General features: G+C 46.8%; 1 protein-coding gene and 1 pseudogene across 3 annotated transcripts in view; both read left to right on the top strand.

Moving 5' to 3' along the window:
- The window catches only part of ADAM12 (ADAM metallopeptidase domain 12), a 381,565-nt gene that overhangs the window by 266,059 nt on the left and 96,577 nt on the right, over positions 1-18,929 (top strand). For all 3 annotated transcript variants that reach the window (XM_043926044.1, XM_043926045.1, XM_043926043.1), the window contains exons 6-8: positions 867-1,047; positions 8,098-8,163; positions 9,361-9,432. In XM_043926044.1, the coding sequence (XP_043781979.1) occupies positions 867-1,047; positions 8,098-8,163; positions 9,361-9,432 (319 nt within the window). The remainder of the gene's footprint in view (positions 1-866; positions 1,048-8,097; positions 8,164-9,360; positions 9,433-18,929) is intronic.
- On the top strand, positions 9,599-18,928 carry LOC122709152 (annotated as a pseudogene).

The raw sequence follows: 18,929 nt of genomic DNA, 5'->3' as shown, positions 1-18,929 counted from the left end.
CATTAGAGGTTATTACAAGAGAATGAACATAGTTCCCTCTGCTATACAGTAGGACCTAGTTGCTATCGATGCTATATATAGTAGTTTGTATCTGTTCATCTCAAACCGCTAATTTATCCCTCCCCCTCCTTTGGTGACCATGTGTGTTAGTTATTCAAGTCATGTCCAACTCTACGATCCCATGAACTGTAGCCCACCAGGCTCCTCTGTCTATGAAATTCTCCAAGCAAGAATACTGGAGTCGGCAGCCATTCCCTTCTCCAAGGGATCTTCCCAACCAAGGAATTGAACCCAGGTCTCCTACATTGCAGACAAATTCCTTACCATCTGAGCTACCGGGGAAGCCCAATAATAAGTTTTTTTAAAAAAAAAGCATAAGTTTATATGCAACCTTATATTAGAATCCTTTAAACTATTTAGGAAATTTTGTTGATCAGAATGAATAATTCAGATATAGGCGTTTTCCTTAAAAAAAAAATAAAGATTTCCCTTCTGAATCATGTCTGCTAATTCAGATCTATTTACTCTCTAAGCAGATGAAACATCTTTTGTCTCAACTCTTCTTCCTAGCAATATATCCTCGAGAAGTAAAAAACAGACAAAAGGCATAAAGACTAAACACAGTCTATTCTTTACCATAAAATATTTGAAACGAAAAACTTCTCAGACTTGTCTTCCAAAATATTTGCAAAAATAAGGCAATGCAAGCATATGGCACAGAAATGCCCTTTCCAATTCAGACCCAGGAATATAAATAAATTGGTATTGCTTTTTTTATTCTCTCTGTCATTAAGAACTGGGTTTTAGCCATAAACAAGAAGCTGCCCTTAAAAGTTATGTAATCTTTCTTCTTTCTTTTTCAACAGGGGACTCATTACATTTGAAAATAACACCTATATTTTGGAGCCGATGAAAAATGCAACCAACAGATACAAACTCTTCCCAGTGGAAAACTTGCCGGGCACCTGGGGATCATGTGGATCAAATACGTCGGGCCTCACTCTGCGCGACAGACTCCCGCCGGCCTCCCAGACCCAAACAAGAAGGGTAGGAGAAAACACCACATTACATCCCTGGGGAGTGGGGAGGGGGCTCCAACTAAGGACACCCACCGCAAGGCCATCTGGAGAAATTCTGCCATTTGTGTCAGAGGGATGGAGTCACCCACTTTATCTGGAGGCGGTTGATATGAGGTGGGCAGAACATAATCAGATACTGAAAGCTCCATCATTGTATTGCAAACGTCAGGGTCAGACTCATTGACCTGTGCTGGGTAGCGTTGGGCTCAGAGGACACAAAATCACCATTCATTGTCTCTGGTGATAACCTTCTGGGCTTGGCCCAGAAGTCTGCCCCACCATTACACTCCTCCGTGGTACACAGGACTGGACCAGATCCTCCACACCCTTGGGCAGCCCCTCCTTCTGCGGGAGGAGAAAGACAATAAGGAGGTTTCTCCATGGCCAGTCTGTTTTATATTAGGGTCTTCTTTAGAATTTGGGAAGAATTCCCTGCCATTGCCCACTCGCCTGCCCTGGGTGAACTCAGTCTTGATCCAGAAGTGTGGCTGAAAATGTGTGATGTTTACCCCTAGTCCATGCTAGGGGGGAGTCTGGGCGTCCCACTTCTCCCCCTAGGTGTCTGCTTTCTGGCCTCCCGGCCCTGGGTCTGCTCATCACAGGTCTTCCCTTCTGCGGCAGGGCTAGAGACAGAGGTTGCCCAATGGAGTTAGGAGCACAGTCTGCCTCCTGCCTAAGAGGTCACTGCTGGTGCAGCACCAGGGAACCTCCACCCTGAATGGCTGCCTGACCCTTTTACATCAGTGACACAGGGGCTCCACAGACCACAACCCAACTCACAAAAAGGAGCAAGGGTAGCCCCATCTGACTGGAGGCCCCGAATTCAAAGGAGCACAACCCAACAGAAGTTATCAGCGATTTACTGATTTCTCATCTCTGTCTTTCCCCTTCCTATGTTGACAAGAAATCCAGAATTCATACATATGATGTCACTTGTGCTTACATTTGATAAGCGCAACTTATCACTTAAAATTAACACTCTTTGTCTCCCCTGACTTTGACAGGTTTTCAAGGTTCCACTTAACACTCTTCATCTTACCTGACTTTGAGTGTTATACTGCTTACCATTAAAAACTTCATGAAAATTGTGCCTCTTTGTATTCCTAATCATTTTTCTCCAAATAGTACACATTATCCTAAATGATTTCTTCTTCTTAAAAATTCCTTTTACCTGTGGCTAGGTGGTGTCCCACTAACCTGCTCTTAACTGAACCACTTCAGGACTTTTCAATTTAATTTTGCATTCATTCTTTTCGTCCTGATTCTGCCCGTGTGACCCTAACTTCCTCTCTTTGTTAATATACTCCCAAGGGTTTCTACTGCAGGTGCTTGCAGTCTTCTGTCCTTGTTCTTCCCCATCACCCTGTGTCAGGCACTATGGCCGACCTTGACATTGACACTCAGCAGGGGAGCTAAGATCTCAACCTCCAGGAATAGGGCTTGACAAGTACCCCCATCACCAGCAGCAGCAGCTCAGAGAATCCTCCTTCTCCTCCCCCAACCCCTTTTGGAGGGACAGAGTTAAGAGATGGAGTCACAGAGAACAGCCTCTCTGCACCCTGGGCATGTTTACTTTACGTTTCAAAGGCTCTCGCCTTTGATTCCAGACCTCAGATAAGATGGGATGAGACCTAGCCTTCACAGTCATAAACAAGTAGAATATTTGCATTTTGTTTTCGAGGCGCCTTGCTTGAGTACCTCATTGAACACACATTATCCACCTTGTGAGATTTATAACTTGACAGTTTAAATGGCACTCAGATATGTTTGCCATTTCATTTAGAAGTGCACGCCTGGTCGGTCCTGGCCAGCCATATTTTAATTCTTTAACTAAGCTTACAGCTCCCTAGACCTGTGATTGGCACAGTAATTTCCAGTCATTTTGACTTGTAGAGAGATGGAGAAAACCTGAATAACAATGATGTTTTGTTAATAACGTGTATGGAAGCATAAGTGAACCTTTAAATCGAAAGGGGGAACTATCATATGCACTTAGACGCCACACTCAGTATTTCTGTCTAGAAAATGTTGTGATTGTTTTTATGGACGGGAATGTGTCTTTGACAGGAAGCACATCTGTATCATGAAAACAATACCAAAAATAATTTTCACATAAGTGGAATATGTGAGCATTGGCATTGTATACAAGACCGTTTGGTAAACATGAAAAGAAAGTACTTGAGTTCCGTGCCGCTTGCCTGCCAGACTTAACACTGCCTTTATCTTATACTCAAAAATCAATGTAACTTTGGCTAACTCCTCTGGTTTATGCACTGCAGCAAATGCATTTGCGTTTTCCTAGCGCTTTTCTGCCCCTATTAAATGTTAACTATTGCAAAGACTGGCTTGCAGGCTGAGATTTTTCTGCAGATGTGTGCGTTTTTCTTCCAGGAGCAGCGGGAATAAATCTGCACTTGGGGTATACACCGGCTATAATATCAGCTTGAGCTATTGTTTGTCATTTTTACAAGGCTCTCTGTTAGATTTTAGTGAGAGCCCAAGTTGCTCCCGGAAGGGTGCCTGCAGTCAGGGGCCTTCATCACCAGTTCCATCCTCTGCAGGTTTTTACGCCCAACCCACAGAGCCCCGGCCACTCAGCCCTCCTGGGACTTCCCCTCCCCCTCCACCAGCTGGTCATTCAAAAATGCAAACGAATTTTAATACAGCCTGAGCAGTCTCTAAGGAAGCTGAAAGCTGTAAATCTGCTACTGGAGCAAATCACAGAATACATCCCAAAGGCAGATGTAAATTATTGTTGAATTATCCTCCCTGGGGATTATCTGTGCTATTGTTCCCCTCCACTAGTATGGATAATTGTGAGTCACATGTAGAAGTCATTGCCTTCTCTAAAAAAGCAATGTGCACTTGGTCTATTGAGTACAAATAGCACAGCCTGTCAGGGAGACCCTGTGGGGTTTCCTCAAACACTGCCAATCTGAAATGGACAGAGCTGTTGCTCTGGGGCTTCTAGACAGGCTGCCATATTGGTTTAATAGAAGCCATGGTAGTGGTGGTCGTGGGGGTGGTATTAACAGTAGAATGGATTATCTGTAAAGTCTGGTAATAGCTGAATATCAGGAAGGAGCCAGAATTGTTGGAAAACTTATTAATTAGAGCAAGCGTATTTAATTTCTCTCTATTATAACCACTTCTTTGGTAGCTCAGCTGGTAAAGAATCCGCCTGCAGTACAGGAGACCCCGGTTCGATTCCTGGGTTGGGAAGATCCCCTGGCGAAGGGAAAGGCTGCCCACTCCAGTATTCTGGCCTAAAGAATTCCATGGACTATTGGACACAACTGAGCGACTTTCACTTTCACTTTCTTTTCACTATAACCACCCCCACCTCAGTACCTCCTCTAAGAGGCATACCAAGTGCCCTTACTGACTTAGTCATTGTTAAATCTTGGTGGATAACACAGCCAGCCCTGCTATTGCTTCCTTAGCCCTGAGCTCTGAGCATCTCTCAGTGAGAACCAAGGTTCCAAAATCTCCAGATGTGGATTCCTATTGAGTCTTGAATCGATTAAAACTCTAGAAAAATAAATACTAGCTCTCACTTCTGCCACGGGCGTTTTGGACTCAATTTCAGTACTTTGTGTTGGTGCCCATTAACATTCAGTACATCAGACTCAGTTCCTCCTTCCAGCGTTTGTCTCATTTGCTTGTTGGTTCTGCAGCCTGTGTATCAGCCAGTCCTCCAAGGCTGTGTTCCATGCAGATATGATCCCTGTGCTTCATCCCCATGCAGGTCGTTGGTAAGGATGGTAGAGATGACCTTTCACAGCCAAGACCAGGGCTCAGCTCATAAATACTCATTAAGTGGCCTTAGAGCCAAGGCGTAGAGTCTGGCTTGAGTCAACAATGATCTCTCTTTACTAAGAAGGAGATAAATCAAACTCCTGAGTCACCGAATTTGCTAATCTTGCTGTCTTTGCAGACGGTCCTAGATCCATTGTTATTTTATTGCTGTTGTTTGGTTAAAACATCCAACTTGAATCTGTTTGCCTGGCTCCATCTTTTTACTGCCTCAGACTGTCACCAGTGGCCATCTGCTCCCCCACTTCCACCGTTGTCCCCCTATAATCCTTTCTCCTCCCATCAGCCAGGGTGATATGTAAAGAACCTCACCTCCAAGGGAGCCCCACTGCTCTCTGACAATTAGGTTACCGGTCAGCCTCCTCACTATGGGCCCTGTCCTCTGTCCCCATCCTTGGCCACATCTCATCCATGCCCTGCCCTCGCTCACTAGGCAATAGCCATCCTGCCTGCTGCTACAACCCAAGCTCTCCCAGCCTCAGGACTTGTGCTCTTCTCATCCCTCCTCCCAGATAGGTTATTTCAGGGGTCTGGCCCGTAGGAAGAGAGAGCTGCATTGAGAATTTATTGCCCCTCTAATCTCAGCTTGTTTTTTCGGACTCAAGTTGAGTTCCCAGAGCCAGAGTTCTTGTTGTGAAAATGTGTGGGGGCCATTCTTCCCGAGATCTTAACTGTGACAACTTTGAGAGGCCAGGGAACAGCTTCCCACTTGAGCAAGCCTCCAAGAATGCCTCCAACCTTGGAGCAGAAATGGCTGGGCCATTCTCAGAGGCTCCTGTTCTTACCTGTTTGGGAAAGGGTGTTTGTTTCCTCAATCTCCCCCCAACTCAAATGAAAATTCCATCAAGCAACCAGTTTCAAATGTTGCTCTGCATATCAAACATTTTGAATATGATTTTTTAACTGGATAGTCCAGATAGGTGGGAATCATGTGGAGGTAATTTAAGCCTCTCTGTGTGTGCAGCTGGTGGAAAAGGAACCTCTGCGGCCATGAGCCGGCCACTCCCCTGTGGCTTTTTATTATTATGTGGTTAGGCGTCTCTCTGAGCTTGCAGTTCTCTGCATTCATGAGAAAATGTGGACTTCTCTGAAAACTGCAGAGACAGGAAAATTGGGCTCATGTGTTTGTTTTCATTATCTGGAATTGTGTATTTTCTAAATGATGATCCAAGGCCGTTTGGAACTGTCCCCTGGCCATTCATTTCACCCCTTTGCAGTCTGAAAGGTGTAAACATCTAAGCAACCAGGGCTCTCTCCATGAGTTTTTCAATGGGAGGTTAATTTATGTTTTCTTTAATAGAGCTATATTTTCTTCTGTAAGATGAGTCTGTGAATGGTAAATCAGGGAATTAGGGTGGGGAAGAGGCTTCTGCTTTCCACCCCTCAGGAAGGAGGAACCACTTTAAAATGGAGTCTCATTTTGTGTAGACTAGTGGGCACCATGGGGTCTAGTCATTTTCCCTTTGTGAGTACGTAATGGTCACCATGAAACATGCCTACCACATAGAGTTACTAAACTGAACTTTTTCCCTGTAATGTTGTTAAAGTATGAGAAATTATACCTTTCATGGTGCTTTACTTTCCCTCCCTCCATAAGGTTTCCAGATTTCTTTGAAGTGAAAGTAAAAGTGTCAGTCACTCAGTCGTGTCTGACTCTTTGTGACCCCATGGACTGTAGCCCTCTAGGCGCCTCTGTCCATGGGATTCTCCAGGCCAGAATACTGGAGTGGGTCGCCATGCCCTCCTCCAGGGGATCTTCCCGACCCAGGGATCAAACCTGGGTCTCCTGCATTGGCAGGCAGATTCTTTACCATCTGAGTCACCAGGGAAGCCCTCAGATTTCTTTAGAGATACCAAAATTCATGAGTCGGCACAGCTGGGCAGCAAGGAGGAACACTGCTATGATACAAACACATTTTTCTTGTAAAAATCTGTTTGGAAGATCCTGCACTGATGGGGATTTGTTTTATAAAAGATGTTTCCCTCAGGATTATGTGACTGGAAAGCTGATTCAGAGCAGGCCTTGGTCATTTTTGCTTTTGTCTGAAAGCCTGGTTGTAACATGCAAGTTTTCAAGGTTAAGCCGAGTGTAGTTAACTCATAAAGCAGCGATATCAGTTATGGGGAGCCAGACCTGTTCAACCCCCATTTCCTCTGACTCCGTTTTATTGCAAAAACAGAAGGCTTTATTTTTTGCTTTCAAAGTTGGCTTTTTAAGACCACCCTCCATGAATTGCTCTTTTTTTTTTTTTTTTTCCCCTCTGAAAAATGCCTTTGGGATTCTCCTAGTAATTCATGGAAGAGTGTGAGTGTTTTTTGAGGAAACGTGATTAACATGTCACCCACTTCAGAGGCTGCCTTTAATGGGGAGGGAGTTCGTGCTTGGGCCGTCCACCTCCTCTTCAGCCCTACCCCTTGATAAACAAGGTCCTTATTCTTCTCAACTATTGCACTCTTACCAAATCGCTTTTCTCTGGTGGCATATTTCAGTCTTTTTTTTAATTAAAAATGTTTCTTTCTGTTCTATTTCTTTTGTTCCTTTCTGGTTTTCCTCCTAATACCTCCTTCTTGCCTGGCTCTGTTCTTCTCCAATTTTCCTTTGCGTCTAACCAGATTTTTCAATGATCAGCCACGAGAAATCAGCCTTCTGGACCAGACTACTCAGTTTTTCCCCAGAAGGGCAGTTCCTGCTTAAAATACATTCTCCTCCGATTTTGTGACATGAGCAAAGCTTTTCTCCTCTGCTTTTCTCACGTCACAAAGCCAGGCCACAAAAGCAAAGGGAACACCCGTGAAACCCTGAATTCCATCGATTTCTATAGTGATCTTGACATGCGCTACATCCAGCCTGAAATGAACGGCCATTGGCTTCTGTCCCAGAGTTACTTGTTGATGTGTTTTGTTTAATGGTGATTTCAACTCGTTTGGATCCTAAAATCAGTGATCCAGCGCAAAGGTTAGATTCCTTTTTAGGGACTTCCCAGATGGGAATGGAAACTGATGGCTCATGTTGAGATGGTTTTACAGAGGTCGCTGGGGTCAGAGGTGAACTCCTAAGTGGAACAGAGGTGTGGGAGCCAGTGTTGTTGGTGGGGGTGGGGTGTCCCTTTAGTTCCAATGCTTCCTTCAAGAGATATTGACAGTATTCTGAAAGCCCCAGAGAGACCGTCAGGAAAATTAAATCCATGTTTACTTTTGGCAGCAAAAAAGAGAGACCCTCAAGATGACCAAGTACGTAGAGCTCGTTATCGTGGCGGATAACCGAGAGGTAAGAACTTTTTGAAATTTCTTGGTTGATTAAAAAAAAAAAAAAAAAAAACAACCACTACAGGGAAAAGAAAATGTTTAGCCAATTATTACGTGCTTTCATTAACCTCATTTTCTATGAGGCCTTAAGAGCATTGTGAACAACCCATGGGAAAAAGTGGCTCCCTGATCTTATAAGGTATAAAACATTAAAAATGTATCTGCTATTACAAAATATTAGCAAGGACTGCAGAAAAAAATATCAGCAAGAAAAAAATATCTTATAAGGTATAAAACATTAAAAATGTATCTGCTATTACAAAATATTAGCAAGGACTGCAGAAAAAAATATCAGCTACCATGTAGCTAAGCTCTCCAAACAGAGAGAATTATTTGTGGAAAATAGCAGATGGTTTTAGAATGTATTCTGAAACACTTTGGGGAAAAGTTTAGTTTAAAAAATTTCCAATATGTTCTAAACCAAAATGAATGAATGAATGAATGAAGGCTATAGAAACAGCAGAAAAATCCTACCTTCTGAAGTAAGGCTTTATCCCGTGGCTAGTTTTTTTCTTTAAATTAATTTTTAATTAGCTCTTTTTTTTTTTTTAGATTATCTTCTCTGTGTTCATTTCTTGCCTCTCCTACCTATCATGAATTAAGTGACATTTTCTCCCAAGCTGGCTCAACACATATGAATGAAACAGATTTGACAATTTCTCAGGAAACTGTTCCCAGTCTGGAAGGTCAGATTAGAGAGGAGAAGGGGGAATTTATTAACTTTTATCCATTCTCTGTATTGTTTGACTTGCTGCCATGAGCTTCTATTACTTTCACTCTTTAATTTTTAAAAACAAATATAAAAGAAATTTCAGAGGAAGTTCAAATCAAGTCGATGATATGAAGAATGGCTTTGGGCTGCTTTCTGGTTGTCTGTTTTCTCTTTGCCAAAACATGTCACTGCCTCCATCATTTATGAGGCTGGAAAAAATCACAAAAGTTACTGTCTTATGAGCACTTGGCTTGGGTGAATTTCAGGGAGTTTCAGAAAGTCCCTGGACAGGGAAATTACTCGGCAGAATGGGAGCTCACTTCACCATAAACCAGGGAGGGCCCTAGGGGGTTGCAAAGCCCAAGACTTCACATTTCCAGGAGCGGAGAAGATGAGATTTGATTGATGGTCTTACCGTTATTAATGCTGACATTTAAAATTATTAAGTTTCAGAGGCAAGGAAAAGATCTGGAAAAAGTCAAGCAGCGATTAATAGAGATCGCTAATCACGTTGACAAGGTAAGTTCTTTGGGGGTAATTAAATCACTCACATCGTGTAAACGTTTGGGAATGAGGTGGAGGGAATGAAACACACCCCATCTGACTTCGGAAGGCCAGCTTCTGCCTCTGGTACCCAACTTCCCCTTCCTCTGAAGACCCCCAGGGCTTGGAGTAGCTGCAGGAGATGCCCCCACGCTGTCTGGACCACGTGGCCTTGGGATCCACCTCCTTCCATCCTGGTCTCCCCAGCTGGATCCTGAACCAGATGGCACATGTGACCCTCTTGAAAGCACCAAGTGGGCCTCCTCCAGGTCTCCCTGGGCGAGTCCCACAGGCCTCCTGAGGGTCGGCTCTCATCGATAAGAAACCCACGGGCTTCACAGTCCTGGGATGCAGCAGTTGGCTTTCGGCTCAATCTGCGGCTGGAAAATTCTTCACCGTGAACTTGGGAGGGAGCTCACCTTTGCAAAGGTGACTTCAGAGTTGGATGAGATGGTAAAAGTCTGTTCTGGCCCGGGGGTGTTATCTCACCGACACTCCTTCCATGACCTGTTCACAGCGTGAAACCACGTGTGCCCCCTGCCTTCAGCAACACACCCTGAGAGTCAGCTCACTGGCGCTGAGGGCGTTCAGCCCAGCCTGCTGGAGTTGCCCAGAAGCTTTCAAAGGAGGGGTGGGGGCTGGACATCGGGCTTTGTAGGCTCCCAGGTGGTTCTCATGTGCTACGTGGCTGGCAGCCCCTGTCTGAACATGACCATTATTCTCAGCAGTAAGTCTGTCTCCCACCCCTGAGCACAGTGGGAACCGGAAAGCGGCCCTGGCTCATCGCTGAAGCTCTCCTGGCGGGGATTCTCTGAAATGCTTACAATTTACACGTAGCAGTTTGAAGATGCTTCACAGTAGCTATGTTTCCAAGCAATCCTATTATATTTAAATTGACTTTTCAAAGTTTTCAGAAAACATGAAAGCAAAAGCCCTTCTAGAAATCCATCGCCATTCTACAAGGCCTTATGGGCAGAACCAAGCACCATGCACCAGGAATTCAGAATGCATCAGATGGGGTCCATCTGCTCAGGGAGGGCACAGCTTTGTAGGGAAGCAGACCCATAAGCCAGAGAAGGCAATGGCACCCCACCCCAGTACTCTTGCCTGGAAAATCCCATGGATGGAGGAACCTGGTGGGCTGCAGTCCATGGGGTCGCTGAGTCAGACATGACTGAGCGACTTCACTTTCACTTTTCACTTTCATGCATTGGAGAAGGAAATGGCAGCCCACTCCAGTGTTCTTGCCTGGAGAATCCCAGGGACGGGGGAGCCTGGTGGGCTGCCATCTATGGGTCGCACAGAGTCGGCCACGACTGACACGACTTAGCAGCAGCAGCAGACCCATAAGCCACTTGGTGTGGTCCAGCGTGTTGGGAACTGGGTGGATGCTGTCAATCAAGTGCTGTGCGGGTGTAGAAGAGAACCGCTTACATCTTCCTGGAGGTCAGGGAGGCTTCGCAGCAAGGCGATCTTGAGAAGTGAGTACCATTTCACCAGGAGCACTCAGCTGGCTTGCTCCCCATGTGTCTGGACATGCGAGTAACTCTGTCTACCTAAGTGGTAGTGGGTGTGTGTGCATACAAGCACATACATGAGTGGGTGTGTGTGCGTGTGGAAGATGGATATATGTGCATGCACAGTTAGGGCAGGAGGAGATGAAGCTGCAGGGGGTTCACTGGTCAGAGTCCTGGGTGCTCAGCAAAGCCATCTAGACTCCACTGGGATTTTATTCTGCTCTCAGTGGAAAGCCAGGAGAATGTTTTTAAGCAGAGGAGATGCACAGGGTCACACACAGTGGTGCCTGCAGTTAGAGTGGAGGATGGCATCACCAGAGTCAAAGAGGGCTGGTGGGCTTCTGTTGTATAGAAATCGTGAAGATCTGACCTGGGTCTGGGGAAGTGGGGATTCGGAGACACTTGAAGGAGGGGTGCCTGATAAGTGTACTGAGACGTTTCTACATGCCAGGGTCTCAGTGCTTTGCAGACACCACCAGGTAGACACCAGTATTCCGTTTTTATAGCAGAGGAAGCTGAGGTTTGCAGAGGCTGGTTAAGCAGTCAGCACAAGTTCGAGCAGCATTAAAAGGCAGGACCAGGGGTGAGCCCTGGTCTCTGTGACCCCCCGCCTCTGCAGGAGTTTTTGGCCTTGTCTCTACCCACTTTCTATGGATCTCAGCCTGCCCTGACCAAGCAGACGCAGAGGCTGAGAAGAGCTGGGGTCCAAATGAGCACAAGTTTGGGATGAGAGGTGGATGAGACTTTGTGCCCAAAGAAGCAAGAACAGGGGTCTCCTGGGGTACCCTGAGCAGTCGGAGATAAGGGCTTGGGGCTGAGAGTGGCTGTGGCTGGAAGGAACTTTCTGAAACCAGGAAGAACACGGATGGCTGTTGGCATCCTGGGATCACAGGATAATACCATCCGCATCCACAAGAACTTTTAGGCTGGTCAGACTCCCAGGCAGCGCATGCTTGCGGATATATTTTGAGTAACTTGTTTTTGAAAATTCAACTTGATCCCCAAGTAACGTGGATGTAGGAGAATTTTTGTAACTGGCCAGTCCTTCTGGCAGGGAGGGTGAAGGATGGATCCCAGAGGTTATGCCAGAGACCACACGAGTCAGAACTCTCCACCATGACCCATCCGTCTTGGGTGGCCCTGCATGGCATGACTCAGAGCTTCACACTTTGGCCACCTGATGTGAAGAACAAACTCATTGGAAAAGACCCTGCTGCTGGGAGTGAATGAGGAGAAGAGGGTGGCAGAAGATGAGATGGTTAGATAACGTCACTGACTCAATGGACATGAGTTTGAGCAAACTCCAGGAGATAGTGAAGGACAGGGAAGCCAGTGTGCAAAGAGTTGGCCACAGCTTAGAGACTGAACAACAGTAGGAGTCAGACCTGGTCCTGGCCCAGGTTGGGCATTAGAGTCCCCTTGCAAGGTTTGTTTGTTTATGTGAATGTGTGTCTGTATCTTTGCTTTCAAAATGCTGATTCCAAGTCTCAGTCCAGGGACTCTGGTTTGATTGACCTGGGTGGGGCCTCGGGTGAGTACATTCCAGATGCCTCCAGTGAGGCAGGACCAAGAAACAAAGAATTCAAGAACTTCTTAAGCCTTGGAAGTAAACAGAAACCATGAACAACATTAAACTTGAGCTGGTAATTGCTGAAATCCTGTTTTAAAGTGATATGCTTGGTCTTCCATATTTGTATTTCTTTTCATATTATTCTGTATTATTTCTTGCTTCAGTTTGCAGAAGCAGGAATGAGCAACTGGGGGGTTGTTAATAACCTGCCCTGGTATTTAGAAAACCACATATCTGAGAAAAGTCCTGACAGACTCAGGGGCGTTAACCAGCACGCCTGTCCTTGTGTTTCTAGCAAGCACAGAGCTGAATGACTGAGCACGCATATGTGTCTGTCCACAGCAGACCCTGAAGACCCACAGGGGTAACCCAGGCTCAGTCGGATGCTCTGGGCACCCATGTCTGCTAACTGATGGGCTCTGGGCTGTTGCGAGCGTTCCAGATGTAGTTTTGCAACTACAAGTGGGAGCATCTTGGCTTAAAAAAACAATGACTGTTCCAGTGGCAACTTCCTCATTTGCAGAAATCTTGGCTCTTCTTAGCTATTCTTAAGTAATAACTACTTGGCTGGCTGTGTTGGCTCCAAAGGAAGAGGGGAGGGACGTCCCAGACCAAGAGTCCGAGAAGTGATTTAGGGACAGAGGTGACATTCAGAACAACTCAGGCAGTTCCCCTGAGTTGGAACAGGGAAAACGTGTCTGGTGCTCGAACTGGCAGACCCACCGCTTACCTGGGAAGGAAGACGTTCCCCAGGCCCCAGTTACACCGCAGGGCGGGACCAGTGGGCTGTGTGGCTGCCAGATGATGTCATCGCCCCCTTCGCCTTTCCCTTCTGTCTGTCCTACTTCTTACTTGTAATGACGTTAGCACCAACTGCCGGTCCGTGCCGGCTGCACCTCTGTGCCCTACTTCTCAAGGACTGGCTCATCTTGCATGCATTTAACTCCAGGTGTTTTCTCCCTTGTGTGGGTCCTCGTCCCCGGCCCTCCCAGGCCAGCTGCCTGCAGGACGCACGTCCCCGTGGTGGAGCCCGGCACACCGCCCTGTAATCCTACCCGTGTGTTCTCAGATCCACTTCTCAAAAGTCTTCCTGGAGCCCTCAGGTCCAGCATCCCCTGAACTTCCTGTCTGCACCCTTCTTGGCAGTTCGGTGGATTGGATTTTCCTGTAATAATGGCTAGGAGTCCTCTGCCTCGAGCATCTGGCTGACCCCTGAGCATTTGGGAGCCAAGGTCAAGGGTATCCTAAATCTTGTTCTTGGTGCCAATGCCAAGCTGAGCATGCAAGCAGATGCTTGTCGCTGCTGAGCTAATGGGTGAATCGATTTAGCAGGTCTTGGGCCATGGCCACGTACATCCTGGGATTCACGGGCCAGACAGGCAGCTGCTATACTCTATGTGTGCTTCTTGCTGGGCCTGGGGTCACAGTGGATCATCTTGGAAGGGAATCTGAGCACTCCCCTTTACCTAGCTGGGTTACTGAGCAGTTTTTAAAACCTGGGCACCAGCCTGCCTGTGTTAAAATGCCAGCTATGCCAGTCATGGCTGGAGTGGTTCACCTCCATGTCTCAACATCCTTGACAGTAACATGGAAACAACAGTGCTTAACTCACAGAGTGCTGTGAGGTCTAAGAGAGCACATGGAAAGTTTTTGGTACCGTGCCTAGGGCGTAGGGCATGCTTATATGTGTTAGCTGTGACCATTGTTATTAGGAAGAACCAGTGGGAAGCCACCCGCAGTCTGGGGAGAGCATCCCAACAGGCAGCTAAGGGATTCTGTGTGAAGACATGATGTACGTTCAGCATATGTAACGGTTCACCAGTAGCACCAGTTTTAGAGAGGAGGGGCTCTGTTATATGCTTCTAGATAGGGAATTTGTTCAAAGGATATAATTTGAGAGGACTAATAGCTGGTCATGTATGGATGTGAGAGTTGGACTGTGAAGAAAGCTGAGCACCGAAGAATTGATGCTTTTGAACTGTGGTGTTGGAGAAGACTCTTGAGAGTCCCCTTGGACTGCAAGGAGATCCAACCAGTCTATCCTAAAGGAGATCAGTCCTGGGTGTTCATTGGAAGGACTGATGCTGAAGCTGAAACTCCAGTACTTTGACCACCTCATGCGAAGAGTTGACTCATTGGAAAAGACCCTGATGCTGGGAGGGATTGGGGGCAGGAGGAGAAGGGGACGACAGAGGATGAGATGGCTGGATGGCATCACCGACTCGATGGATGTGAGTTTGAGTAAACTCTGGGAGTTGGTGATGGACAGGGAGGCCTGGCGTGCTGTGATTCATGGGGTCACAAAGAGTCGAACACAACTGAGCGACTGAACTGAACTGAATAGCTGGAACATTTTTTGGCATTGCCCTTCTTTGGGATTGGAATGAAAACGGACCTTTTCTAGTCCTGTGGCCACTGCTGAGCTTTCCAAATTTGCTGGTATATTGAGTGCGGCACTTTAACAGCATCATCTTTTTAGAATTTAAATTGATGCTTTTGAATTGTTGGTGCTGGAGAAGATGCTTGAGACTCCCTTGGACAGCAAGATCAAACTAGTCAATCCTAAAGGAAATCAAACTGGAATATTCATTAGAAGGACTGATGCTGAAGCTCCAATGCTTTGGCCACCTGATATGAAGGGCCAACTCATTGGAAGAGACCCTGATGCTGGGAAAGATTGAGGGCAAAAGGAGAAGGGGGTGGCAGAGGATGAGATGATCAGGCAGCATCACTGACTCAGTGGACATGAATTTGAGCAAGCTGTGGGAAACCGTGGAAGACAGGGAGACCTGGCATGCTGCGGTCCATGGGGTCACAAAGCATGAGACAAGTGACTGAACAGCAGCAATAGTAGATGAAAACTACAACCCATCATTACGGTGCAAAGATCCCGATTAGTCAGCCCCAAAGCTAACTCTGAGAAACAGTGCTAGTTGGACCTTGACAGAGCTTAGTGACCACTTCCATACGACAGTCTCCAGAGGCGAGCGAAGTGTCCCCTGCACGGATGACAGCCCCGCAGTCCACACTGGCACGGGGCCCTGAGGCTGTCTCGTAGCGGGCTGGGGTGGACACAGGTGACTGGATGGCCTGTTTCTGCCTTCGCATCTCTGTTCCGTTTTTCTGTAGCGCAGCTGAAAGTGTAAGCTCTCCAGCAAAGTGCAGCAGCCAGGCACATGTGTGCCGAGTTCCCAAGGAGGCCAGGAACTTAATTTTTCCTGGGAAGCCTGGGCTGGGAGCTTGCAAGTGGATACCACAGGCCAAGCAACTCTTGATTAAAAACAAGCTGTTGGGCAACATTTGGGTCGTATAATTGTCTCATTAACTTATTAATGTAATGCCCATAATTGTTATCTGCTTGAAACCAAGTTGGACCGCTGCGATCCGTTTATACGCTGTGATGTAGTTTGTGCTTCAGCCACATTCTTCTACTAAGCTAATGCTCACCAGATGACTGGTGGGGAGGGTGGGGGGAATGCAGATCAGCAAGGGAAAAGATGAGCCTGCCTCTCGTGGGTCAGAACCCGGGGTCAGCGCTCAGCCTCATGGAGTTTATGGCCCTTGAGCTCAGCACGTTGGAATGGGGCTTAACTATCAGATGTGGTGCTTCTGTGATTTTTGTTCCTTGTTGGCTCAGAGGCTTCTAGCAACTAAGAATAGGACCTGCTCCTATCTGGAGCTTAACTTCCACTGCCATCACCAGCCACCTCTTTCTCCTTGGCTACCTGGAGTACGCCAGCCAGGTGATTCCCACGTCCTTACCCCCTGGACCCCCGAGCACAGAGCCACCTCTGCGTCTGTGTGATGCTCAGAGGAGTAGCAAGGCAGTTGTGGACCACGGGGAGTTCTTACCACTTCCGTGACTGCTGTGTGTGCTTACTCTTTGAGACCCCAGGGACTATAGCCCACCAGGCTTCTCTGTCCATGGAATTCTCCAGGCCAGAATACTGGAGTGGGTTGCCTTTCCCTTCTCCAGGGGATCTCCCCAACCCAGGGATCGAACCCAGGTCTCCTGCATTGCAGGCAGATTCTTTACCAGCTGAGCTGCAAGGGAAGCCGAAGAATACTGGAGTAGGTAGCCTATCCTTTCTCCAGCAGATCTTCCTGACCCAGGAATAGAACCAGGATCTCCTGCATTGCAGGCAGATTCTTTACCAAGTCAGCTATCAGGGAAGCCCGCTTTCTACAAGGTCATTCCTAAAAGCAAGTTCGTCTTGGTTAAGTTTGACGCCCAGTCCCCCTAGGGTGAGAGGCAGGGTGAGTTTAAGTGTCTGGCTGAAAACTCAGCTTCTGGTGATGTTCTTCTGGTGGCAGAGGTGGGGATCTCAGATTATGGTGACAAGGGCTGAATATGATCTGAGTGAGCGATACACACTGGACAAAGGGAACTAGCCAGCCTTCTACCTCTTACCTCTGCCGGGATGGGGACATTGAGAACCCAGTCCTGTATGGTGGGGCAGTAAAGGTTGGAGCCATCCAGTGCTGGCTGAAGGGACATGGGCTCCACCAAGGAATGCCTGCTTGCCTGCCTGCATAGGACACCTTTGCTGGGGAGTTCATCGGAGCCCGCCAGTCCCTCTCGAAGCAGGGGCAGGAGAACCGGTCAGTGTGAAGGAGACCGACAGGAAGTGGGCCAAGCGGTACCTTAAGATCATGGGAAAGATCGTGACCCAAGGAGATTTCCCAGCATCAGAGATGACCCGGATCACCAAGCTGGTTGAGAAGAACAAGACAAGCAATGGGAAGAAGGAAGAACTCCAGAAGAGCTTCAACATTTTGACTGCCTTCCAGAAGAAGGCAGGAGAAGGAGGAGCTTGAGAAGGTACTCCAGGCTTTTCCAGGGTATGGTGAGGTGGGGAGGGGTAAGTTACCTTCTGGCTGTGAAACCTCCTGGGATATAAGGGACTGGTAGGAAAAGTGGCAGGAAACCAGAAATCTGAGTGTGCGCGGATACTGACACTGGTGTGACCATGCTTGGAACATCTCTGTAGCCAGTCGGGGATAGCTGGGACACTTAGATGGCTTGGAAAATACCCCCTCAGAAGGAACTGGTGCTATAAAGAAGAGTATACTGCCCACGTTCTTGACAGGTATGGTTCTAATCCAATTAAAGTTACAGTGTTTTCATTAAAAAAAAAAAAAAAAAAGAATACCAGAGTGGGTTGACATTTCCTCCTCCAAGTGATCTTCCCAGCCCAGGGATTGAACCTGCATCTCTTGTGTCTCCTGGTTAGCAGGTGGATTCTTTATCCCTGCGGCACCTGGGAAGGCTCCACTCTGACCGCTCATCCTGCCCCAATAAGCTCATCTGGCTCAAAACTCTCCCTTAGCCATTGGATCAGTTGTTGTGCCTGCTTCTGACCCAAGAAGACCTGTTTGTGGAGAACGTGCTGTAGGTTGAATCAGGACACAGAAAGATGGGGGATGGAAATGCAAGAAGCTGTGATTTGTGTGCCAGAAGGAATGAGGGGTTTCCTTTACCAGATCTTTCCCATCATGATATTGGTGAACTAAAGTCTGACCTGTGGGAAAAAATGGTCCTCAAAGTTCCTGAAGAAGAGTTCTGTGTCTGCCTTTATCATCCTGAAAGATATTGATCTGTCCATTTAATTAAAACCTACTAGGTCATTTACAGGTGACAGAATATGATAGCATCGGCCAAGTCTGAGTCTTTGCTGAGAACAATACAGATTCATTTTCCGTAACTCATAGGTAGAACATTTTGCTTAAAAGGAACAAATTACTGTGCTTGGCAGAATGTCTGAACGATCCTAACCCACTTGTTGTTTTTCTTGCAGTAGATATGAGCTAGCAATCTTCAGCTGTAATGTAACTGTATTACATTAGCGATAACACACATCTATACGCCCATTTCTAATCACCAATGAATCAGTTGAAATGTATGCTTCCCTACAATTAAGGTGTGCATGCTCAGTTGTGTCTGACTATTTGCGACCCCATGGACTATAGCCCACCAGACTCCTCTGTCCATGGGATTTCCCAGGCAAGAATACTAGAGTGGGTTGCCATTTCCTTCTCCAGGGGATCTTCCCAACCCAGAGATCAAAATCAAGTCTCTTGTGTCTCCTGCAGGGGCAGGCTGGTTCTTTACTACTGGACCACCTCGGAGACATAAAAAAGGCTGGTTAACTCTAACTAATTAATTAACTCTATCTAATTAGTCAACCCTATTTGAGAACCCAGTTAGAACATCACTTTGAATCAGTCACTGAAAATATTCCTTCAACTCTAATGCCATGGGAACAAGGGAGCACAGAGAGATTTCTCATATCACATCAACGAGGTTCAGAAATTGCACGTCTGTTCTACTGGGCATTGCAAGTTTTCATTAAAGTGATCCCCAGGGATACCTGTCTTCTGTCGCC

This window comes from Cervus elaphus, chromosome 15, assembly GCF_910594005.1.
Source record: "Cervus elaphus chromosome 15, mCerEla1.1, whole genome shotgun sequence".
In the NCBI taxonomy this organism is placed as follows: domain Eukaryota; kingdom Metazoa; phylum Chordata; class Mammalia; order Artiodactyla; family Cervidae; genus Cervus; species Cervus elaphus.
The sequence above is the reverse complement of the archived record's forward strand: the minus strand, read 5'-3'. Positions and strand labels throughout refer to the sequence as shown.